The 26,205-nt window shown below is 39.1% G+C and overlaps 1 protein-coding gene across 4 annotated transcripts; it reads left to right on the forward strand.

The window, feature by feature from the left end:
• Positions 1 to 2,239: 2,239 nt before the first annotated feature.
• tpm4b (tropomyosin 4b) lies at positions 2,240 to 18,656 on the forward strand. Of its 4 annotated transcripts, none has more exons than XM_061731720.1 (9): positions 2,240 to 2,597; positions 6,345 to 6,470; positions 14,132 to 14,265; positions 16,662 to 16,779; positions 16,882 to 16,952; positions 17,050 to 17,125; positions 17,285 to 17,347; positions 17,431 to 17,500; positions 17,667 to 17,894. In XM_061731720.1, the coding sequence occupies exons 1-9, from the start codon at positions 2,484 to 2,486 to the stop codon at positions 17,747 to 17,749; spliced, it is 855 nt and encodes a 284-aa protein (XP_061587704.1). In that variant the 5' UTR covers positions 2,240 to 2,483; the 3' UTR covers positions 17,750 to 17,894. The 4 variants fall into 4 exon arrangements, with proteins under 4 accessions (XP_061587704.1, XP_061587703.1, XP_061587705.1 ...); XM_061731719.1 differs by lacking the exon at positions 17,667 to 17,894 and adding an exon at positions 18,076 to 18,656 and having other exon boundaries at positions 2,245 to 2,597; XM_061731721.1 differs by lacking the exons at positions 2,240 to 2,597; positions 6,345 to 6,470; positions 17,667 to 17,894 and adding exons at positions 11,094 to 11,255; positions 18,076 to 18,656.
• The last annotated feature ends 7,549 nt before the right edge of the window (positions 18,657 to 26,205 follow it).

The raw sequence follows: 26,205 nt of genomic DNA on the forward strand, positions 1-26,205 counted from the left end.
CTTCCCCTCGGTTGGCAAATATGCTTGCCTTAGTGATTCAGCACATCACACAGGTGTTACATTTGATTAGTCACATGTGCAGGCGTTTCTGCACCAGAATCTTAGTAGATTTGCCTTATTGTCTTCTGAGCTGAACTCATATGTTTATAGCACTAAAGGAAGTATATACATGTAATAGTTTGTACTCTTCATGGCGGCACTCATGTAAACTCTCGGCTGTTCCCTCATTCTCATAGCTCCGTGATTTATACTTAGCAGGACTTTGACTCTAATCCCAAGGCGATACTGTGGCGTTTGGGGGAGTATTTTACCATACAAGGAGAAGAGGAGTTTAGCTTGCTTTCCTGTGGGAGGGTTCCGATTTCTCTCACTTCTCCTCTGATACACTCAGCCTCTATTTCTCTCTCCTCCACGCCACTCGCTCGCTTTTCCTCTCCTGGTGAAACCTTAGATCTTAATCTTTCTCAGCAATATGAAACCTGAGCAACTTTCAACCAAAATATTTCTTAAAAATACACACATATCCTACATGTGAGTTGTAATAATGACAACGTGTGAAGCCAGCATGTTGACAGAGCTGATATAAGTGACGTAGACACCACTCTTATCATTTGACATCATTACGTAAGCACGCATTAATAAAACACGCAGTTAAACCCATCAAACCGCTACCACTCTCATAAATAACTGCCAAAAAAGATCAGAAAATGTTGAAGAAAAATTCCCATATTCATTACTGACAGACTCTTGCTTGAATCCTTGTGCTGCTAGATTTTCCTGAAGGTTTGACATGATGGATTTCCTCAGAGGCATTTTTGGGGAGTAATATTTAAGATACAGATGCAAGGGGTTTAGCAGAGATTAGCTGTGTCATTTACATCTGTTACTCTTTGTAAATACGGTGAATGTGACCTTAAAGTGGGAAAAAAGAATCTTCACCAATTTATGACTTTAGAAGGACGACTAAACTAAGTAAAAACTCTTAATTTTACCTTTGGGACAGTCCACTAATTTGCATATAATCTATTTGATTGGTAAAATCAGAAATCAGAAATCAGAAATCAGATAAGGGTTTATTGCCAAGTTTGTTAACACACACAAGGAATTTGTTGTGGTGATTGGTGCAATACAATAAAAATAAAAATATAAAAACAAACAAATATATAGAGATAAAATAAGAGATAGAATAAAAAATGTATAAACAGAAATAAACAGAAATGTACAATATGAGGTTTTAAAGTGCCGGATATGAGTCTTTACAAAAAGTGACGTAGGAATGTGCATTTGCTTTTAAAACCAAATTCATTTAGTCAATTTCTGAAGACTTATGATCACTCATACACCTTAATCAAATTTGATTTATCTTTTAACTCTTTATTAAAAGGTTATTTATGTTTTATTAAGCAACATCAACCTGAACAGAGTACTGAAAAATGCTTTTTTTTAAAGTTTGGTGCAAAGCCACCCTCCATGCACTGCATTCTCTCCACCAAAGCAGAGTTAGGATGGTAATTGTGGAAAAGATAGTATTAACTAAGGAGATGCAAACATCTTGAGTCTGTAATCAGCAAATAAAAAGGCCTTTTCCCGGAACAGTCTTATGAGAAATGCATCCCGTTTTAGGGCTCTGCTCCTGACAAATCACAAAGAAAGTGCATCTCAAACGCTGCCTGCCAAACCAGCAGTAATTAAGATCTTAATTGCAGTGGACCTGTGGTCTCTGTCCGAGACGCTCGGCTGTAAACGCTCCGCCTGCCTGGTGTAGATCTCATGCAGACACATCCCCCCCCCCCAAATTTCTTTGGTTGGATCATTTTCCATCCAGCTTTTTTCATTCAGCGGTACAATGAAAACTATGTCCTTTCTAACCAACTCTGGTATTAACATCAATTTCAACATTCCTGAGTAAGAGCACAGGCATATACAGTAGACGACCCAAAAACAGAGGGAGAAAAAAGTCACTCATATTACTAATACGAACAATATGCTCTTTATGCCTGGGCTCTGGGTCTTTTTTGTGATTTGTATCTGTTATCCTTGTCTGATTCAATCCAAAAAAAAGTGAATAATAAAGAAATCCAAACAAGGACATTTCCTGAACATCTACATGACGCTGCGCCTCCAAAGAGACCAGGAGAGGTGAAGTTTAAATTAGGGAGGGGGGTGCAACTGTGACTTCTGGAGTAGTCAAAGGCGGGGAGTGGCAGAAGGGGTGAACGGGTGGGGAAGGGCTGTCACTGGGGACCGGGGCTGTCTCCAAACCTCCACTCAAGTTTAGATCACAGAGCTCTCCACCGACTCTCACTTTGCATCCTGCTGTCCTCTCCTGCGTTCTGACTTTTGCAGCAGCAGCCTTTGCTCCTCATCCCTCCATCTGCCGGTCGCCCTCTCCGCCTTCAACTCTGCAAGGTGTCTTCCTCTGAAGGAGAAGAAGAGATAAGAAACTCCAGAGCCCTCTGAGACATTGAGAGCCGACCGTCACCATGGAGGCCATCAAGAAGAAGATGCAGATGCTGAAGCTGGACAAGGAAAACGCCATCGACAGGGCAGAGCAGGCAGAGACTGACAAGAAGACAGCGGAAGATAAATGCAAGCAGGTAAGAGTGGCGTATAAACAACAGGGAATGAACTACATTAAAAATGATGCATATGCATTGCAAACATGTGTTAAATAAGATTTGACTTTTTGTGCAAAAATATTTCCTATACAGGAAAAAAAATGAAATACAAAAAGAGCGAATTGGGTCCTATTTGCATCATAGATAAACTACAAAGAGGCAAACATTGCTGACATTGCAGTCGTTGAGATTTTGTATTGATTTTAATTTCTTGATTATATATTTAAATGATTTCCTTATATTAAATTAATGAGTGGCTTGATGTTGATTTGGGTATTTATTTATTTAATTGGTGATTTGCTTTGATTTTTTAAGGATGAAGGTAACATGTAGACTGCACCTTTATTTTAAAAATCTTGTATTTTTTGAGGAATGTTTGTTATCCCTACAGAGGCAATTTGTTTTACGGACAGTCTTTCTCTTACTTTTTGCTTTTATTTTATTAATTTAATTAATCTTTTTGAGGGTAGGCAAATAATAAGCTTTGCTTCAGCCTACCCCTTTTTCGGTCTAGATGTTATTTGTTTATTTCTATACTGGAAACTTTTTTGTTATGTTTTCTTTGAACAATTGAACTTTTTCTTGTTGTCAGTTTTATTCTTGGTTTTTTATTTATTTTTTTGTGTGTCATGGCCGAAAATAAACTAAACTAAAACTAAAAAAAAAAAAAAAAAAAAAATGAATATCCGCCATTCACAAAGTCAAAAAATCTAAGATGGATTTGGTCATTTTTAAGATAACACAAAAAAATAAGTTGTGATGATTAATGCTTTAATTTCTTAAATTGTCAAGATATGAAAATTACCCAATGTGTGTAAACTGATGTTAAATATCGGTGTTGATGTAGACTTCAATTACAATTGAATTGTAAGCGGTCATGAGGAAATCACAAATACTTGCAGAACTGTATCTAATACTGCAAGACTGTACAGAACAGCTGACTGAGTCCTCAGGGAAATACAAATCATCACAACTGCAAGATGCTTAGTGAATGTAAGGGATTATTTGCAGCTACGCATGTGCTGTAAACATATCACCAAACATATCATCATCAATCAGTTAATGCTTTGTCTGAAATATACTGAGCTGCTCAGCTTTTATATCTGAGCTCTTGTCTGAAAAGTAAACATCCCAAATCCCAAATATCCATATTTGGTGCTGCAGCACTCCAGCGTCTGACAGTTTGATATTTCCAAGCCCTAACTTAATGATAGCAGACTTATCCTACTTGAAGCAAACAAAGTAGAGCCTGGAGATGGAACTGGATATTTGAGGTTTCTAAATAGAGGCAAATATTGCCCAGTTGGAGGTGGTGTTGTCATTAGGGGGATACGAGAGGAATGCTACAGACCAGAGCGTTAAAGAGACTCATGCAAAGTCGGGAGATGAACTAAAGGCAGTGGAAAGAATCCTCCCTCTGGTGGCCGGGGCCTTTATCATCCCCTCAGAGAGCACGGGGACTGACAGTCGTCACTAGCACTGCACACATGTCTTCCACGGCGGTGAACAGTCAGCATGAAATCCTAGAAGATTACCCAGAGCTCTTTAGTTTGTTAGGAGAGCAGCAGAAGCGAGCAGCGCTAGGAGACGCTTTCTTTGCTATTCTTGGCAGGATAAGTTGAACTCTGGGGTGCAGTTAGGCTGACAGAAGGCTCTGAAAATACTGTATTGCACAGAAACACCAGGTTCAGACTCCAGCAGACACCGGGGGACTGGGTCACCCAAATTACAAAGGAATGCCAAAAATTCAGGGGCTGAGTGTGTTTTCAGAAGGAATGTCACCCGTTTTTTCTGATAACCCACAGACCTCATGGAGAATGGTTTACAGATGAGCTACTTTTCTACTGATGGTGATTTTCTCTAAAAAGGAGAGACTGAATCATCACGTACTCAGATCTTTAACATACAGGCCCACCGGTGGGTTAAATTAGTCCAGCATGTGCCTCACAGACTGTGATTAAATAGTATCATGTGTATCATATAGTGAGAATGAACTAATATATTTATACTCACTGAGACGTAAAGATGAAGCTTACAGATTCTGGAGTCCTTGCTTGATTTTCTTGATCACTTTCATAATAGTCTCACAGACTTTTGTTTCAACTCAACCATCAACTGTGAGACCGACAGACAGAATTTAAAAAAAATCATTTTTAATTGGAAATGAAACCAAAATGATCAGTCGTAAGCCAAGTTCTTTTTTCACTTGGTGAGTAATTTCTGTGTAATTCAATTTTCTGAAATGTACAGAGGTGTCAAGTAACGAAGTACAAATACTTTGTTACCTTACTTAAGTAGAAATTTTGGTTATCTATACTTCACTGGAGTAATTATTTTTCAGACGACTTTTTACTTTTACTCCTTACATTTTCAGCAATTATCTGTACTTTTTACTCTTTACATTTTAAAAACAGCCTCGTTACTCTATTTCATTTCGGCCTTTAAAAAGAAAGTATCCAGTTAAATTGCTCCATCCGGATAGAGTGAATTTGGTTGTGGTTGTTTCAGATGTTCTTGTCCAGTTTTGTTCTTACATCCGTTCCCTCAGATTCCTGCAACTAAACTTGGATGTACATTCCAATAAAGGTTAGGATAAATGATAACATGCCTCTGAAGTTTGACTTTTTGCACCATTACAATACTTATAGGCAACTAGTCATCACATCTTCTGTTCTCTGAAACACATGTTAATGCTCAATAGTACACATTAGGGGTGTGCAAACAAGGGTACCTCACGATTCGATTCGATTTCGATTATTGGGGCCACGATTCTTCGATTAGTGTGATTTTTAATGCTTTTTTCCATACAAGATTGATTTTGTCTTCATCTGTGGCTACATTTGTAAATAAATAGCCAATCAATTAACTCAGTTCCTCTAACAACACTCATTAAGTAAATAACAAGGTTGTTTGAACATTTGACATGTATTTTTCAAAGACACAAAATAATGTATTTTATGACTATGTAAACATTTGCTCTTTGACTTACTTAACTTTGACCAGGGAAAGCTGCACTTGCATGAGAGCGCCCTCTATTGGCGGAAAACACTGAAAACGGTCAAGCCCTGGATTTAATGAGTTCATTAATTCAAGTAAACAAGATATGTACTTCCATCAAATTTATTTAGTGTAAACATATCTGCCATATTTCAAGTGAACAATAAGAAATGTGCATTCTTGAAAATGAAATGATTCCGCAGCTTATTCAGTCTGGAATCTGGATAGGATAATTTAAATTTTTTTTTTTTTTTTTTTTTTTTACTGGACCATAATCGATTACAAATCGTCACGTAACGCATCGCGATGCATCGACACATCGATGAATTGCACCCACCTCTAGTACACATATATGGTTCTTTAATATATTTACATTATACTAAGATACATTCATTTTCAATGCCTTTTGTCCATAATGGCTTTTTTCCCCCTTACATTACTTTTACTTTTATACTTTAAGTAGTTTTGAAACCAGTACTTTTATACTTTTACTTGAGTAAAAAACTTGAGTTGATACTTCAACTTCTACAGGAGTATTTTTAAACTCTAGTATCTATACTTCTACCTGAGTAATGAATGTGAATACTTTTGACACCTGGTAAAATGTCACACTGGATCACCTGATCAAATCAATGCTATAGCTTCTCCAACTGGTTTTCAGTCATGCTTACGTCCAAAGACCAAAGCCATATTTGCTGGCTGACTTCTGTCATGTTTGCCCCCTCTAAGCTGGAGGACGAGCTGCTCGCTCTGCAGAAGAAACTCAAGGGAACCGAGGATGAGTTGGACAAGTACTCGGAGGCCCTGAAGGATGCTCAGGAGAAACTGGAACTGTCGGATAAGAAGGCCACAGATGTGAGTTAACCACAAACACGCCATCTGAAACATATTATTCAGATTACAGTGCCGGCATAGCTTCTATGGTTTCTGTCCTGGGATGTATCAATATATGTTTTCCAAGATGGACTGAGCTGCAGATCAGTTCATGATGGCAAAATGATGAGTATATCATGAAATGCAATGGGTTTTTATTGCCCTTTTCTTGACTTATTCACAACGGTAAGGCTTTAATCTACTTGCCGCATTAACGTTCACATGCTTAGCCCGTACAGTTTATGAGCAATGTTTTCTTTTCCCTCTATTGCATAGATACTCAAACAATAAAGTTGCTGATAGACAGCTGTCCCACATCAGAGCAACAGAGACACGAGTTCTTCTCTGTCAAATTAGCTTTAACCTAATCATCAAATGAAGTGCTCACTGCATGCAGACTGTTGCTTCTCTTGCTTCCACATCCCAAAAAAGGCAATGTCTGGGCTTGCCTTAGTGTTTGGGTGTTTAAACTGAAAAAACACTGTAACTGTACTGATAAAACTCTAAAGTTTCACTATAAAATAATACACGACAAAGTAAGACAATCTAGGGGATGTTTAGTCCCAATAATTCCTTTTAACTCCTTCTTTTGTGTTTTATTAAGTTTCTGTATGAAATTAAGGAAGCCTGAAATGGATCATGAAATGACTAAATTCAATCTTTCGATGCAGACGGCACTGAAAATCAAGTTAATGGTGGCTCACTGAGGTCTGAAACTGAACTATTTCTCAAGCAGAGACAAAACTCAGCGAGCCTGTATCCGACCAGGAATTCCAGGAATGCAGCTTAAGCAAACAGAGAACTCCATACTGCGGTGTTTAATGAAATCAATGCTTTGGCCTTTTTTGGGGCAGATACATTGTACTTTCCCCCATCTGGCTTCACAGTGGATACAGTAGAGTCCAAGTACAGTTCCCAGTACGTCGAATGGCCTTTAAACACTGTTTTACATTCATGTCATGCACGTACTGCTAAAGCAGTTTTTTCCCAGCAATATCTCAGGCAGACACACAAAATGATGGGATCTTATTAGCTGGTTTTGTTATACTAACCGGCAGCTAAGGACACCTGGACACAGACATTTCTGCTTTATCTAAAGCAATGATACTGATAGGACACTAGAGATATAAAGTTGTAGTTTTCGTAATTGTTTTGACTGGATTGAGTGAGATTACTCAGGAATGTACATGCACAAAAGTACATGAGATCTTTTTAAATAGCAAGAACAATGCTCTTTGAACTTCTTGTAAATAAAATCTTAAAAATATTGCTTCATTTCCTTTTACTGAGACAAATATATGACTAGTTTTTTGTTGTTGCTTTTTTTCCTTAGACTTTCTTGATGTGTATTTTGCATATTCAGTATTTGCAGCTCATCAGATCTGCTTACTCTCACAAGATCTAGGCCTTTAAACTGTAACCGGACTGTAAAACACTATTAAAATACAAAAAATGAATATTGTACAAGTTACAATCAACAAAACTACCGGTAAACACAGAGTGTGAGATATCGGTTTATTAAAAGTCATCAGTAAAAAAAAATTTAAAGATGCTGTAAAAGGGCTGATTGCAAATTCAATCAATTTGCAGTTTAAAACACGGCATTTTATTTCTTGTTAAGCTTTTGGGGTCTTCATAAAATAACTGAAGTGTGAAGTGAAGGGGTTCTGGGCTGATAATGACGTCAGACACCAAAATAAATGGAATCAATCTTTGAAGCTCATTTTGTTGGTTTTATTTGTTTGTTTTTTGATGACATATGGCGCTCTGAACTCCCAATGAAATCAAATGAGACCGACTATAAAAGGCGAGAGGAGCAAACAGCTGACATCAGATGCCTTTTTTATATATTTCTTTTTTTATTTCTTTTTTTTGTTACTTTTTATTTAGTATTTTCAGCTTATACAACAAATAAACATAAAATCAAACAGGCAGAAACATGGGGGCTCCTATGTAGATGATGTTATGTCATGACAATGTCCAATCAGCTCAAGTGACCTGTTTAACTGAAAGCGTCCTCTATTCCTCCAATAAAGGCATACCATTTCACCCATTTCCCGTGGAAGATCGCTCCTTTGGACAAACAGAAAGTCATCTTCTCCATTGCATATATTTCTCTAACTCTGTCCTTCCACTGATTAAGACCTGGGGTCTCAGGTTTATACCAGTTCTTGGTGATTGTCTTTTTACAGGCCATTAGCAATATTTTGCACAGATACCAGTCTTCCTTCTTAATCACACCATCTGTCAAATCACAGAAATACAGAACTTTAACATCATTAGGAACCTTATATCCCCAAATCTTTCCCACAGCGATACATATGTTTTCCCAGAAAATGTGGATTTTTGGACATAACCAGAAGATATGAGAGTGATCAGCGTTCAAGTTTCCACACTGCCTCCAGCACTGTTCCTGTGATTGATATTTGGTGTGACAAAGTAGCGGATCAAATTTTTCCAACCAAATATTCTCCACTTCTTTGAACTTGTGGATGAATGCTGTGCTTATTTTTTTATTTCATTTGAAATCCCTTCTTCTGGCCCCTCGCAGCCTGTGTTGGGGTGCTGATTCATATACATGCAGAATGTACAAACTCAAACCAGGAGGATAAGGCTGCGTCCCAATACTCCCCCTCACCCTCGTTTTCTTCACTTCCCCTAAATTTTGCGCGTTCCCGTGAGGGTAGTGGTGTCCCAATTCCTCTTTTTTCACCTAGGGGGAGTGGGCATAACGAGGGCGAGGGGCTGAGAATAGCCCCTTCAAATCGAGGGTTTTCACATGCTGACTTCGCGAGCGAGGGGCTATGAAAATTTCTCAAAATGCTACGTAAACTACGCCGTAGGCTCTGCGTCGATTTGACTCGCCGACCGAGAAACAGGCAGAGTCGTCTCAGATTGTGACCAAGGGAGCAAGCATTTTTTTGTGAGAAATAGAGAGAAATAATCCTGTGACTCGTCAGATTTGTTTTGGATGTTTCTGATATAATAGTTTTCAGAAACCACCAAGTAATCCAGCTGTTATCTGGGTAATTTACACACTTTCAGATAAAGTTGCCGAAGATCACGCCAGAATAAAGGGATTTATGGCGTTACAGGCGTTATTTGGATAAACTGAGCCCAGGTTGGGGATCTTAACGGTTACTTTTGAGCCTGAAAAATATTAAAACTTAATAAAGTGCCATATTAACAGCGCTACAGCTGAAATTAAAACAGCTTTTGGCTCTCTGCTTCCTGATCAGGGTAGGGATGCAAACGATGGGGAGTAGGAGAAATGAGACAGGCACCTGGGCCAAGTGCCCTAGATCTCAAGTGCCCTAAAATCTCCCCCTTCTTTTTTAGGGGTTAGGGAAGAAAAGAAGGACGAGTGAAGTTGCATTGGGATTGGGCCTAAATGCTGGCCCTCGCTGGGATGGAGAGGAGGAGGAGGCAGAAGGGGGCGCTGGAGGAGTAAAGCCTGAATTATGGTTCCGCGTTAAAACGACGCAGAGGCTACGGCGTAGGGTACGGCGTAGGGTACGCGGCGACGCGCACCGTACGGTGTGGGTCGCCGCGCACCCTACGCCGTAGCTTCTGCGTTGGTGTAACGCGGAACCATAAATCAACCTGAATGACCTGAGGTCTGCAAACAAACCATTTAAATTCCGAGCCGCTGCAGGTCAACAACCCTGGATGAATAGGATTACCAGATTACCACCTCCACGGCTAATAAATGTGGACCTCTTTTTTTTTCTTTTTCCATATTTAACTTATTTCAATAATTCAACTAGAATATGGTGTAAAAGTTAATTTATTTCAATAATTCAACTAGAATATGGTGTAAAAGTTAACTTATTTCAATAATTCAACTAGAATATGGTGTAAAAGTTAACTTATTTCAATAATTCAACTAGAATATGGTGTAAAAGTTAATTTATTTCAATAATTCAACTAGAATATGGTGTAAAAGTTAACTTATTTCAATAATTCAACTAGAATATGGTGTAAAGGTTCATTTATTTCAATAATTCAACTAGAATATGGTGTAAAAGTTAATGAAAATACGGTACAAATCGTGTCCCGTATTAGTTCAATACGGGACGCAACATTTTTTTCTCAAATAAAGGACAATTCCGTATTTTACGGGACGGGTGGCAACCCTAACTTAGCAGTTAACTTTACTCTGTGTGGTTTCCATTGTGAGTCAGGCTGCTGCTGACTCTCTCCGCCGGGTTGGTCTCCTCCCACCCCCTTATCAGCGCAGAAAAATGCAGCATGTGCAACACCTAAACTTTGCCATAAAAGTCCACAATAGAAAAATCCCACACTCCCACTCACGTAAAAAAAAAAAGGAAAAAAAAGTGACATTACACAAAAGCCCAGTCCCTTCCCCTCCTCGAACCCGTGATGTCATCCCAGCCCGGCTGCTTCACAGGATTGGAGGATCTCGTCATAAATTTCCTGAAACCTCCCAGTCTTTTTTCTTTTTTTTTTTTCTTTCTTCCTCTCTTACCCATCCCATCGCAAGCCCTGCACGTCCCTGATTTCCTGCCCCGAGAGTGGAAAAGAAAAAAAAAAACTAACTTTTTCCCCATTCGGAGCCTGAAAAACATCAACGCCAAATCGATTTGACTCTTCTCCGTCGGGTGTGAGAAAAAAAAGCGCAGAATCGGAATCATGGAGATGGTGAAGAAGAAAATCCAAACCCTGCAGCAGCAAGTTGATGAGGCAGAAGATCGGGCTCTGGCGGTGCAAAGGACGCTGGACACGGAACGGGAAGGGCGAGAAAAAGTGAGATAAAGTATCATTTTAGACGCGGATTGTGCGCTTATTCCATCTTTTCTTACTAATGGCCAACTATTATAGTCCGGCTTATAAATCAGGGTGGTCAAACGCGTTTCTACCGTCATAAAAGAAACTTTTCTGGCTGATTCCCATTTGTAGATTTTCTGACTCTATTATCTTTTTGTGTGCTGAGATTGAATTAGTCGCTTGGAGGCATCAGTGCCGAGGCCGCTCTGTCGGGCTGTTATCTAACCCCAACACGCCCCTAGGCCAATCAAATACCTACACACGCAGTTTCCCATTAACTACCTGCTTGCAAGGGCGTAGGTTTGCATAGGGACGGTAGGGACATAACACTACCAACTTTTCAGGAGGCTCAAATTGTCCCCACCAACTTTTAAGCAACCTTATTTGCATTATATAATGAGTTCAGATATATAGGTTATTTAGATTGTCTTCCCAAATGTTGTAAGGATAAAATTGACCCTACAGTTATTAAGTTAATTATTTTAAAGCAATGTATTACTCTTGTGGTGAAGGACAATGTAGGCTAACATGTAGTTCCATATATAGGTTAAGTAGTAGTTAAGAGATTATTAATACGTTTGTATTTATTGTGTATGTTAATATAATTTAAGTTATGTTCAAATATTGCAATTTAAATTGCATCCTGGAATATTCTGGAAGTTTTCAAAATGTTTCTTTAGTAGTTTTTGAAAACAAAGGTTTGAATCGAATCGTGTATCAGGTGAACCGATACACATGAAAGTTAGTATAGGTCGATACAGATTTGTTTTGCATTGATCATTTAGCCTATCAATTAATTAGGTTCATGTTCGTAACAAATGTAGCCCTGACCCCCGTTCACCCAATCTGTTTGGTCTTATTAATGTCCCGTCCCCAGCAAAAAGTGTACATGCAGGTTATTATATCGTCCCTACCAATGTTGAGACCAAACCTACTCCCTTGCCTGCTTGTATAAATGGAAAGGAGTGCTTATAACGTGCTTATAAACTTTTATTTGGTCCTCAGCTGTGGTTTAAGACAACAGGAAACCCCCCAGATGTCTTTCTTCCCATTGTCCTTTGAGCCTTTTTTTGAATGAATAACTTTTGACACAAAGCCTGACAGGAATAAGGAGCTGTAGTCTTTCCTCATCCTCCCTCCCGCACAGGAAGAAGAGAACACACATGGGTGTCCTGATACCGGCCCTGCAGGACACATCCTGTGAAGAAACAACAGCTGTAGCATTTCAGACTTTTCTTTCAGGCCTACATGTGTGTCTGTTTTACTCAGTGTCAGCAGGATTTTGTTTTTGTTTTAAGTTGTTGCTCACAGCTTTCAAAGTCCAGAAGTCATTGAGGTTGCTAAAAGTGAAAATGGAAGCTATAACTTGACTTTTATATGGGCTCATGAGCGGATGCAGGTCCAGAGTAGCTGAAACTCGTCCTCCGCCTTTATGACATCTGCCTTAGAGGCCTGGACCGCAGATTATAGATATATGCATATAAAATAACTATAATAAATGTGTAAATTGTCATCAGAAAAAAAAAGTGTTGTAGGCGAAGTTGTGGTTTTTAATTTGACCCGTCCCGTGTGTTAACACGGAGGCCGTGGCTTTCAAAGGGCTGGAAACTCGAGCCGAGGATGCCTTCACAATGGAAAGTGAAACGTCTTGGAGAACAAAGGAAAAAGAAGTCTAGTTGCCTTGTTTCAAGGCTGTGAGAGTTACTGTGGCCTGGATGACGGAGAGTCTACACCGGGGCATAGAGGAAGTGGCGATTCTTGTGAAACCCACACCACAATCAGTCAGCAGGGACTGATCAAGCTACTGTAAATGATCCTGACTCTTATCAGGGGTTGCACAAATGATGTTAGAGCACTTCCTGTCTTCAACATGTAGTGTGACAGAGCTGCCAGTAATCATTTGTCATGTGGGGAAATCATGTAACAAACACACTGAATCACTTATCAGTGACTTCCTTCTACCAGCAGGGGGCGCCGTGACTTTGGTTCAACACTGGCTTCTTCTACATACAGAACATTCAGATTTGGACTACTGGATGTGATAAAATTCAGATATCTTGAAAAAAATAAATACATTTAAAAAAATACTTCCTAAATTAAGTGTTTTTAGGATGCTTTCCAGTTTTTATACATGCTGATTTAGTGCAGCATGATGATTTTGTCAGCGTTTGCATAACGTAACAGCTGTGTCATGGCTGCACATGTGTGTGTATTCCCACCACCAGCTTTTTTGTTTTGGACACATGATGATATGTGTTTAAACCTGTGAAATATTACACATCAAGACTTCTGCAAATGTACCGTCCGTGGAAATGAGGTCAGGATTATGACCAACACATGACTCTTACCGTCTTGGGAAAAACAGATACTGTATGTACGCAGGGTATAGCTACAGCATCGTCATGCACTTGTGATGCAACCAGCGTGCATGCTCTGATCTGTTGATATGGGAATCAAAACGCAGTTCATTAACTCCACATGCAAAAACTTTGCTGCTGCTATGACTTATGTTATTTCAATTCTATTAGCGGCACATCACTGATTAATTTTACCACACTCCTGCACAAACCCATATAACACACCTTTTCTTTTCACACGTTCTTTTATCCCTGGTTTATCCAAAATGTTATTTTTGCAGATGAAGAAGAGGTTTGAGAGGGACCCTCCATTGATTTTGTACCCAGGCCCAAGATATGCACGAATAAGATGTAACATTTTTAGCATGGCAAACTTTCAGATTCATTGATTTATACATTTTAATAAAGACTCCTGGTGTCAATTTTTAGTCCCCCTTTCCACTTTTGATAATAACATGTTTCCTAGCTGACCTCTGATTTCTCTTTATGTGGTTAAAGGCTGAGGGCGAGGTGGCATCTCTCAACCGCCGCATCCAGCTGGTGGAGGAGGAGTTGGACCGAGCTCAGGAGCGACTGGCCACGGCCCTGCAGAAACTGGAGGAGGCTGAGAAAGCTGCAGATGAGAGTGAAAGGTGACTGTCTGCACTAATCTGTACGTCCAGATGTGTTCATTAATAAGTATGTTGGGTTTTCAAAAATATCCTGATGGCGTAAGTACCGCATTACCTACACTCTTTTCCTATCACCATGTAAATGTTAAATAATCAACAGATCGGGTATCTGAAACCCCCCACCACCCTGTCCTCTTCTCCCAGGATGGAAATAGTAATTGCCATATTCCTGGTCTTCTCAAGAGTCCTCAGTTGTCTCCTTTATCTTGTTCATATTCAAGATTAGGTGATTGTTCCTACACCATGCACGAAACAATCCACCATAGTTCTCTGTGCTCAGTCTCGCTGATGCACCCCACAACAGTATAGTCAACTGAGTATTTCTGTGGATGAAAGGACTCAACATTATAGTGGATGTAAGGTATACTGAGGGGGGAGCGTTGAGCTACAGAACACTGCTCAGACACACAACCCTGTAGTCTCCTGAACTGTGGTGTGTTTGTCTCACGGTCGGTCGTCCAGGTGATGGTTGATGAATCTACCTGAGTACCCTGGAGTTTCTTACATAATAAAGCAGACGGAGGAGTGTTAAAAGCACCAAAGAAGGAACATGAACGTGGTCCACGCTAGGCCTGTGTTGAAAAAATCGATTTCCCAATTCTAAATCGATTCTCATATTAATTCCTAAAAATCGATTCATATATCTAAAGATCGATTTTTAAATTTTTTTTTTTTTCATTTATTTATGTATTTTTTTTTCATCATTACATTACAACTTTTGGTTATTTTTCTGTTTATCCCCAAAAAAGGAATGTTTTGTTGGACACGAGAATAACTGTTTTTGACTTTAAATATGTTTAAAGGTATGAAAACATTAAAGTGTTAGGTTATAATTGCATAAATTGTCTATATTTCATTACTGTATATACTGTCTTGGGGTTACATTTGCAAAAAATGCTAAAAACCAAATGCTCAAAAATTAAAAACCAAAATATAGCGAAAATGGAACAAATAAAAACGGAATGTGGGAAAAAATAAAACCAATTTCATCCATCTCTGTTTCCTCCCTGGATCTGTTTGGTAATTCTGACTCACATGATGTTTCTGAAAGCAGTTCTATCAGCATTCTGGGAGCTGATTGGTCCTTACAGCATCATTAGCTGCCAATACTTGCTGCTGAATCTCAATATAATACTAGTAGTAATATTTTGCATAACTACAGTCATATAATTCATGCAACAGCTCAAAAAAACGTTTTAGTAACACTAACCCAAATCAATATCGGAATCGAATCGAATCGGATCGAATCAAATCTTGATAATCGATTCTGAATCTTAAGAATCGGAATCGAATCGATTCTTGACATTTGAATCGATCCCCTATAATAAAGCAGACGGAGGAGTGTCAAAAGCACCAAAGAAGGAACATGAACGTGATCCACGCACTCCTGCCAGGTTTATCCAAATGATTGTGGGTTTGTTGGAGCAGCTGTATTGATTGCATCTTCAGCTCCAATCCCCTGGTGATATGCAAACTGCAATTGGTTCTGAAAGGTGCTTGTTTGCTTAATCAGGTGGGCCAATGCAAAGGATTCTCAGGACTTTCATGGTCTGTGATGTTAGGGACATTAGTCATTTAGGAGCGGATGGGTGATATTTTTCTGGGACTGACACAAGCAGGATGTCCCCATACATAGCTGATCTGTACAGGACTCTGGGGCTCGCACCACCTGGACCTGCAGTCTTGTTTTGATTAAATCTCCCCACCTGCCTCCTTCACCTGACTGCTGGAGACGAGCAGATGGCTGAGGGAGGCAGAGGTTATGGAAAAACACTCGGTTTTATGAGAATGTACACATAGAAGCTTTGTTCGTTCGTTCGTTCGTTCGTTCGTTCGTTCGTTCGTTCGTTCGTTCGTTCGTTCGTTCGTTCGTTCGTTCGTTCGTTCGTTTTTATTTATTTCGAACATGTATAAAAAAAAACAAGAAACAAAGATAAGAGAAACAAATACAGGTGGGCATTCCACCACATAAAGGAAAAAAAAAACACATCAAAAAACATATTTCAGTTACATGTTCGAAAAGGAGTGGGAGGAAGTATAAATGTATTTAATCCCACCCCTTTTCCACAACTAAACATACATTATATGCCTGTATTTACGTTTTATACTATACACTAATTTGTATAAATAAATATATATAATTTTTACAAAAATAACCTGTTTAATACCAAATGTAAGCTCTATCATAAATATAATATACAGTAACTATGATATAAATATAATATGACTATGATATAAATATAACTATGATATAAATATATTAAATAAAAAAATATATAAGTAAAAATAATAAAAGCTTAGTAACTACTTTTTTTTTTTTACATTTAATAACAGATGAGTACCTTCTTCTTTTACAGAGGCATGAAGGTGATTGAGAACAGAGCCATGAAAGATGAGGAGAAGATGGAGATCCAAGAGCTGCAGCTCAAAGAAGCCAAGCACATTGCAGAGGAAGCCGACCGCAAATACGAGGAGGTACGGACACAGAGATCATCAGTGTTTTTCAGTTTCCAAATAGATCTGATGATGTCATTTCTGCTGTTGCTCAGCTGTGAGTTTATGTCTTTTTAATGACAGGTTGCACGTAAACTGGTCATCCTCGAGGGTGAGCTGGAGAGGGCAGAAGAGAGGGCCGAAATTTCTGAACTGTAAGCACAAATACATTGAAAAGTTGCATTCCCAAGCACTGTATCCATGCGTTGCCAAGAGGACGAGTCATTTTATTTCTATATTCTCTTAATATAGTAAGTGTGGTGACCTGGAGGAAGAGCTCAAGAATGTCACCAACAACCTCAAGTCTCTAGAGGCTCAGTCTGACAAGGTTGGTTTCACACCAGTGCGCTGCTTGAAATGAAACATTTTCACACATTCACGTTCCTAAAAGACAAATTTTTTGTGAGATAAACACTTATGATGGACTAGACTGAATGATTACTTCTTTTGGCAGAATAATAACTGAACTATTGCTTTCTCTGTGTAGTACTCTGTGAAAGAAGACAAATATGAAGAGGAGATTAAAGTCCTGACTGACAGGCTTAAGGAGGTAAATTCTTCTCTTTTTAAGTTACCTGTGTTCATAGATGTGCACTGTTTAGATATAACTAATATGTATAATCTTTTGATAAGGCGGAGACCCGTGCAGAATTTGCAGAAAGGACAGTGGCTAAACTGGAAAAGACCATAGATGACTTAGAAGGTACACTTCATCTCAGTCACCCCTTTCCATTCCTGTTACTGTGTGTTTGTTTAAATATTTCGTGTACTCAAATCTTTTAACCTTTGTCATTTCTCTCTTTTTCCTGCACGCATCTTCCTTTTCTGATCTTCCTCCTCCTGCTTCCTCTTTGACCTTTGACCTGCAGACGAGCTGTACACTCAGAAGCTGAAATACAAGGGTATCAGCGAGGAGCTGGATCAAGCCCTCAATGATATGAACACCTTGTAAAAGCTTGCGTTTGGCTAAAGATGTTTTCACTTTCACTTTGTCTCCCTTTGCCTTATCAGAAGCCCTTTCTGTGTCTCTTCTGGTCTCCCTGCTCCTCTCTCATGTTTCGTTGAACTGAAGCTCAATAAAGACATTTTTCTGTTTTCACACTATCTTCTGTCAGTCATTCAGTCTTTCGCCAACTGTACAGTATATAGCACAAAAGTGTGGTGTCTTAATGCATAGTATGCACTATAACAAACCATTTTTTATTAAAGTATCCACTGATTATTAGCCACTGTGTTTTATATCTGCTGCCATTGTTTATTTTTTTATTCTCTTTGCAGACAACCTATCACATGCAAAAGAGGAAAACGTAGGAATGCACCAAGTCCTGGACCAAACACTGCAGGAACTCAATAGCTTGTAAAACAATCAAGCTGAACATCCAACAATTAAAAAGAAACTCTGTTTTTGATAAAAAAATATGTTTTACTTACCATCCATTCTTTGTCATTTCACTCTAATCTGTTACTGTTAAACACATTCATTCCTTTTATATATTTATGTTTCTTTTGTTTCTTTTCTCTTTAAACAAAGGTTTTGGGTCCAAACAATTTCAATATCAGGGCTAGAAATTGTGTTGTAGACCAGATTCTGAGCACAAATAAAGCTGCTGATGGTTTCGGTCTCAGTGCAGCAGCTGATAATCATGATGAGTGATCATTTGTGTCCTTTTTGTACTGATCTGCATGTTCCGCTATGTTTTTCTAGGCAACTTAACACACAGCTATACAGTGTAACGAGGAATGAAATAATCTTTCAGTCTGCCTGTATTAAATGTGTAAATGCATTTTTTTGTATGCTCAACTAAGACAGTGAATTTGCTGTTGTTTCTTGAAATAATACCACCTATTACACTTTTTTTCATAACATGTGAAGCAAATTATTGGAAAATGCAAACACAGTAACAGACACAACCCTCAGATGACAGAAAACCATTTAAATTTGTAAAATATTTTAGATTATATTTGAATCAAAAGCAATTGGGTTCTGATTTTTCTCAGGTAATGCTAGTGTGTAAGTTAGTTTAACTACAATTCATCACCTAGCTTTCCCAGATATACCCCGAAGATAACTACATTCATTACTCATTCAGCTCCTTTAGCCATGGAAAAGCTTCAATGTAAATGACTTGTAAATGAGCTTTTAAATGTTTATTTCACAACACAATGTCCTGTAATGAAATACAAGAAAGATGAGAGCAATCCAACATCTGATTAAGTCAGGGGAAATATTATGCATACAAGTGAAAGGGTACTATACAGGCTGCAACATGTGAGCTACCAGGCTACCAGACTCATCACACAGCATGCATTGGCACACACCTACGGTATTCTCTCGCCTGGTGGTAAGATTAAGGCTGCACCCTGCTGCCTGCACAAACAAATATGTTCCTGATCAGAATCACTGCCTCCCTCGAGTTGTAAGCAAAATAAGATCTGACATTTTAAAGACGTACAGCTTACATGGGGTGATCTGGGTTGGTTATTTCAGCTTGTACCATACGTTCTACACCTACAGTATGAAGGTACGATTGTAACGGTGATGGTTAAAGAGGAAACAGTTATAGGGAATAGGGAAAAAATATATATTACCCAAACATTTAGGAAAACCTTCCATAGATGAGCCAAATTCTCTCTGGTTTTGCTCATGTGAAAAGAGGCTACCAATTGTTCTTGAAATCAATGCATCTGTTTAGTTACAAAGGATGAAAAATTAACATTGTAGATGTCCTATTATTCTATAAAGCAGGAGCTAGTACAGGATACCCTTGATAAATCAAAAGAACACTGAACACTGCATACTTGGGGCAAAAATGTCAATCTTTACTTTTGAGTTAAAAGAAAATAAGATAATGAAAGAAATATCCTGCAAGCTTACAAGAGCTTGGACACATACCAGTGGCACTGTAGTCATAACTGGCACCAAACAGTCAGTCATGTACATAATATATTAAAATATTGCTTTGTTTCCCCATATGAAAGCCTTTTGTTGTCTCTTATCAATCCTGGAGATGTTATTCTTTTTTTTTCAAATACAAAATGGATTGATTTAAAAAAATTTTAAGTAAAAAAAAAATGGTACCAATATATCTTACATCATCTTATCATGATGTAAGATATGATAAGATGATTATTCGTACAGTCATCTTCTTCTTCTCCTTTCTGCTTTTCCCTTCAGCGTCGCCACAGCGAATCAGTTGCCTCCATGTGAGCCTGTCTTCTGCATCCTCTTCTCTTACCCCAACTACCTTCATGTCTTCTTCCACTACATCTATAAACCTCGTCTTTGGTCTTCCTCTGGGCCTCCTGCCTGGCAGTTCAAAACTCAGCATCTTTCTACAAATATATTCACTATCTCTCCTCTGGACATGTCCCAACCATCTCAGTCTGGCCTCCCTGACTTTATCTCCAAAGCCTCTAACATGTGCTGTCCCTCTGATGTCCTCATTCCTGATCCTATCCAATCTGGGCACTCCCATAGAACCTCAGCATCTTCATCTCTGCTACCTCCAGCTCTGCCTCCTGTCTTTTCCTCAGTGACACTGTCTCTAGACCAAACAACATCGCTGGTCTCACCACAGTTTTGTACACCTTTCCTTAATTTTAGTTGAAAGTCTTTTATCTTTTATTTATCATATATTATGGGGAGTGGTAGCCTAGTTCAATTAAATTCAATTTAATTTATATAGCGTAGGCAGGTGGAAGCAGCAGCGGGATGACTGGGGGAGGGGGGTGGGGGGTGGGGGGGGCTACCGCAGGCAGGTGGAAGCAGCAGCGGGCAGAGATGGGAAGTAACGAAGTACAAGTAACGAAGTACTGTAACGAAGTACACATTTTTAGTATCTGTACTTTACTGAGTATTTATTTTTCGGAGTACTTTTTACTTGTATCCGTTACATTTTTAACACAAGTATCTGTACTTTTACTTCTTACATTTGCAAAACAAGCTGGTCGTTACTCGTTACTTTTGTGTTAATGCACGACAACGATTAAATCATTAAAATAATATTTAGACCGGAATAAAAACATCTGTAGCCTAGCCTTTCTATGCTCCGCCAATCGTATGAAACATTACACAGGGTTCCCTACATCCCGGCTTGTGATTGGCTCTCTGTCCGTGTTCCTTCTTTTCATTGGCTATAAACCCGGACACTACCACCTCGCACACGGCACAACAACAAAGGCAACAGTTGTTCGCGTTGTAGTTTTCTATTGTCGCTACTCGCTAATTCGCTTTACAAACTTTAATAACTTGAACGAGAGATCCATTGATGTTAGCGAGAGCTATGGAACCGAACCAGGCAGCAGCATGTCCGACACGGAGGAGCAGGAGATTAGTGTTAGTGACGCCGACACGCCGGTAAACGCTGAAGACTCCAGCTCCCTGCCGGAGGACGACTCTGAGCCCGAGCCTGAACGGGACGAGGTATTTCAATCTTCCATACACAGTACTGCTTCCTACCTGCATGTATTTCATTGTTATATGAGTTATACCAGCGAATCTGCACTGTCATGAAACTGTAGTTGATCCTTTGCAATTTCTTCTAATAAAAAAATATTCAGGTCGAGGAGGACGACCAACCAGCCACTGCAGCTAGTGCCCAGAACGACCATCCATGGCCCTACTTGCAGGAGATGTTCTCGTTTGTCGGACTCGGCTCAAATAAGGATTCCTGGCTACTGAACTGTGTCATGTGCAGACCCCAAGTCAAGTTTCTGAAGTTTGTTACGCAACACTACCTGCAGAGAACACTACCTTCTCTCACCTTTGTTTCAGACAGAAAGTGTACAGTTACTTTCCTGTGCTGTTTTTGTTCCCCTTTCCATCTCTCCCCTATATTTGAAAGGAATGTTTTTGGTACTAAACATTTGCAGTAAGTAGACTATAAGCTACATCTTGTATGATGCTACATTCCTGTAGGCTACTTGCTCTGTTGTGGTTTTGTTCTCGGTTCCACTTATTTTGTTGTCTCTCCCTGAGTGAACCAAAGCAAATTTCAATCAACTGTTGTTGAGAAACTATGTTGAAATGGCAATAAATTCTTGAATATTGAATCTTGTTTTGCTTTTGTTTTAACAGGTCTACTTTTCCTAAACATCGATGTTTTAATTTTGCACAGAATGCATTATAGGCTACGGACCCCCATTTAATGGCATTTCTATCTCACTTTATATCGTGAGATCAATGTTAATTTAACTCTCAGACGTGTACAAATTACACTCGAGTTACATGTGCTTTCTACTGACTGCAGTTTGTGCTTTGTTTTCTTTTTGGTGTGGAGTCAAGTTTAAATGGTATAAGTGTTTAATCTAAATTGAGACTGATCAGGGGCCTGTACTACGAAGCGGGATTTGGGGTTAGCGAGGTAACTTCAGGTTTAACCCTGGGTTTTCAGGACTACGACGGTGGTTCACTTCTTACCGGGACACATCGCCATGGTAACTTATGCTGAACCGCTAACCTGCTCCGGAGCAGGTTATGTTCGAGATACAGATCGCCGGGTGTAAAAGCACCGCCCACTGACCAATCAGCTCTCTTGGAAAATGACATGCCCTTTCGAAGAGAATCCAGTGGAGCTCTGTGCGATCTTTTGCCAGCTGTCTTTCCTGCATTTTGCAGCTGCAACTGTGTTGCTTTTTGCCTGTATTATATGCCTATACTCATCATATTTCCGTAAAATTATTGTTTGCTCTTCGCTACTGAAATAAGCGGCTCTGACAGCGGACTTCTCCATGCTTGCGATTGGTCATGCGCTGAAAACACTGCCCCTTTTATGTGCACGCGCTCATATCCAGATTGGAGAAACCTGGGTCGATCTACCGAGTTGATAACCGCCGTCGTGTGACCGCTTAGCGTGATTGCAATTGTCCCGCTTAGTGAATCTGGATAAGGAAAAGATATCCTGGATATGTTGAACTTGCTTCGTAGTACAGGCCCCAGGTCTTAACGGATGTTTGTTATGAGGTAAAATACTTTGTACTTTTACTTTAAAAGTACATTTCACAGCCTGTACTTTTTACTTTTTACTTGAGTAATTATTTCAATGAGTACTTTTATTTTTACCAAAGTCGTTTTTTTTCACAAGTACTTGTACTTTTACTGAGTACAGAATGTTAGTACTTTTCCCATCTCTGGCAGCGGGATGACCACAGGGGGACCACAGGCCAGCACACAGCTCCTGAAGCTCCGGCCTGCAAACATGCACAAAAGAGAAAAAAGGGGGCCACCACAAGACACTACAGGAACGATGGACAAAAATGATAGCTATGAGATACTTATAATAAATAAAAATGGAATAGGAGAAGAGAGGAAGAAGAAGGGTGAGAGGCACCGCCCAGTGGATCATGTTGGTCCCCCCTGCAGCAGAGGCTTATAGTAGCATATCTACCACGAAGCTATGTTTGAGACTAACTATTATAGTCTTGTTCTATAGCTGCAGCTATGACTACTGACTCTAACACACTAGAGTTTACACTAACTAGAGATTTACTAACACCAAATAGAGATTTACTAAACACTAACTATAGGCTTTACTAAACAGAAAGGTTTTAAGTTTGGTTTTAAAGGTGGAGGTGGTGTCAGCCTCCTTAACCCAGATTGGAGGTTGGTTCCATAGTAATGGTGCCTGATAGCAGAACACCCGCCCTCCAAATCTACATTTGGATACTCTAGGAACTACGAGTAAACCTGCACTCCGAGAAAAGAGAGCTCTGCCAGGAACATAAGGCACTATCAGGTCTTGCAAATATTGCGGAGCTAAGCCGTTTTGGGCTTTATACGCAAGTAATACGATTTTAAATGAAATTCTGAATTTTAGGGGTAGCCAATGGAGCGACGCTAACACTGGAGAGACGTGGTCTCTCCCGCTGATTCCTGTCAGGACTCGCGCTGCTGCATTTTGGATCAGCTGGAGCCTATTCAGCAAATTACTTGGACATCCTGCTAATAACACATTACAGTAATCTAGTCTAGAAGATACAAACGCATTAACTAGTTTTTTTGCATCACTCTGCGAGAGGATTTTCCTAATCTTTGCAATATTATGGAGATGGAAAAATGCTATTTTACAAACCTGATTAATAAATGGTTTAAACGAAAAATCCTGATCGAAAACAACACCAAGGTTTCTCACAGTTGCACTGGAAGCCATTGCAACACCATCTAATCCCTTCCTAAAATGCTCTGGACCAAGAATGATAACCTCTGTTTTATCTGAATTTAGAAGCAAAAAATTTCCGGACATCCAGTCCTTGATGTCCCTAAGACATGCCTGAAGTTTAACTAACGGTTCTGTTTCATCTTCATAGACAAATAGAGCTGCGTATCATCAGCATAGCAATGAAAGTGTATGCTGTGATTCTGGATTATACTTCCCAATGGCTGCATGTATAAACTGAACAAGATTGGCCCTAGCACTGAACCCTGCGGGACACCATAACAGACCCTTGACTGTTCTGAAGAAACCTCATGTACATGAACAAACTGGAATCTGTCAGATACTGTAGATATGATTTAAACCAAGAACTGTCCCTTTAATCCCAACAACACGCTCTAACCTGGGCAGTAAAATGCCAAGATCTACAACAGTGTCAAAAGCAGCACGGAGAACCAGTATGGAAACTAATCCCTTATCCATAAGAAGGTCATTCGTGACTCGAACAGTGCTGTCTCTGTGCTATGATGAATTCTGAACCCTGACGGAAAAAACTTCAAACAGATCATCTCTATACAAATAGTCACATAACTGGCTTGAAACTACCTTTTCAAGAATTTTAGATACAAATGGAAGGTTGGAAATTGGTCTATAATTTAGCCTAGTGATTACAGAGGAGGGCTGGAGTTTAGAGAACCCAGGTTCAAGCCCCTGGATTGCAACCAAGGTCAACCACTTTGGGCCCCTGAGCAAGGCCCTTAACCCTTACTGCTCCCCCGGCGCCGTGCCATTGCATGGCAGACCACTGCTCCTAGTTTGACTGGAAATGGGTTAAATGCAGAGAATAACATTTCCCTATTGTGGGATTACTAAGGGAAACAATATTATTATTTATCACACCTGACACTTTTCTTTTTACTTTTTTTTTTTTACAGTATGTACAGTACTAGTTTAGTTTAGTTTATTTGCACATAAAAATATAGCCTACAACCGTTTTTAAAAGTACAGACGAACAGTATGTAGAAAAAAAAGGAAATAAAAAAAAGAAATACAATATAACAGAAAATGTGTGGGAGGAACCAAAAAAACCCATAAGGCCTTGTCGAGTGGTCCTCCTATAATGAAACAAACAATATCTACAGAAATATGTAAAACATAGTAACTAAGGAAAATAAGCTAAATTACTAGAAAACAAAAACAGGAATCTAATGAGGGTGTGCAGAGAAGTACTGAAAATGAATGGTTAAGCTTTGCTAACTTGGGCTAGCAAAAATGTTGTGATTTGTTTTTTTTAATTATTTGTATTCGAGCATTCTCTAATATGGTGGCAAGGTGTTTCAATAAAGAGGACCTCTGAATCTAATTGGAAATTGGGAAAAAGTAGTCCTGAAAAGGGTGGGATGGAGATTGTTTGCAGACCTAGTATTGAAGTGATGAATTTGGGAATTGATTTGAAATAAAGAATGAAAACAGGTTGGAAGTAGCTTGTGAATGGATTGATAGAGACAAAAAGACAAATCTGAAAAACATTTACAGCAAAAATAGCGAGAATACTTAGGGATTGGAACAATGGGGTGGATCTAGTAAGTCTATTGGAAAATGTAATAATTTTGATAAAACGTTTTTGCATGATAAAGATACAGTTGAGGTTGCTCATGAAGGTACTTGCCCAAATGACATTGCAGTATGAAATATAAGGATAAATCATAGTATAATATAAATTAATATAGATTTTTCTTGATAATAGATGCCGTATACGTCTGATTACTCCAAAATTCTTTGCAATCTTGTTTGAGATGAGTGCAATATGATTTTTCCAAGTGAGATTTTCATCAATCATAACACCTAGAAATTGATTTACCGTAACTCTTTCCAAAATATTATTGGAAATATGAATACTATGTACAGTTCTAAAAAACAAACATGCTAAAATGTCAACATATACAGCATTGTGATGCTATCATTTTACAGTTGTATAACAAAAAACAAAAACACCACCAACAACCAGGGGTGCAGATCCCATGTCAGGATTGGGGGGGACACCAACGTCATTTAAATTTTTAATTTTTTGCCAATATGCAACTCATACCATGCCATAAATTGGTAAAGGCTCGCCAAAAAATACTGCACAAGGACTGCCCATATGATAATCTATTGATCCACCAATTGATTATTGAAAAGGCTTCGTTGAAAACAGACGCATACGACCAGGGGCCTGTACTACGAAGCGGGATTTGGGGTTAGCGAGGTAACTTTC

The sequence above is a fragment of the Cololabis saira genome, chromosome 10 (assembly GCF_033807715.1).
Source record: "Cololabis saira isolate AMF1-May2022 chromosome 10, fColSai1.1, whole genome shotgun sequence".
Lineage (NCBI taxonomy): Eukaryota > Metazoa > Chordata > Actinopteri > Beloniformes > Belonidae > Cololabis > Cololabis saira.

Excerpts from the sequence above, each read along its gene's own strand:
- tpm4b (XM_061731720.1), top strand. The coding sequence starts at position 2,484 with ATGGAGGCCATCAAGAAGAAGATGCAGATGCTGAAGCTGGACAAGGAA. Across the intron at positions 16,953-17,049 it reads AGGGCCGAAATTTCTGAACT|TAAGTGTGGTGACCTGGAGG; the intron begins GTAAGCACAAAT and ends CTCTTAATATAG. Across the intron at positions 17,126-17,284 it reads TAGAGGCTCAGTCTGACAAG|TACTCTGTGAAAGAAGACAA; the intron begins GTTGGTTTCACA and ends TTCTCTGTGTAG.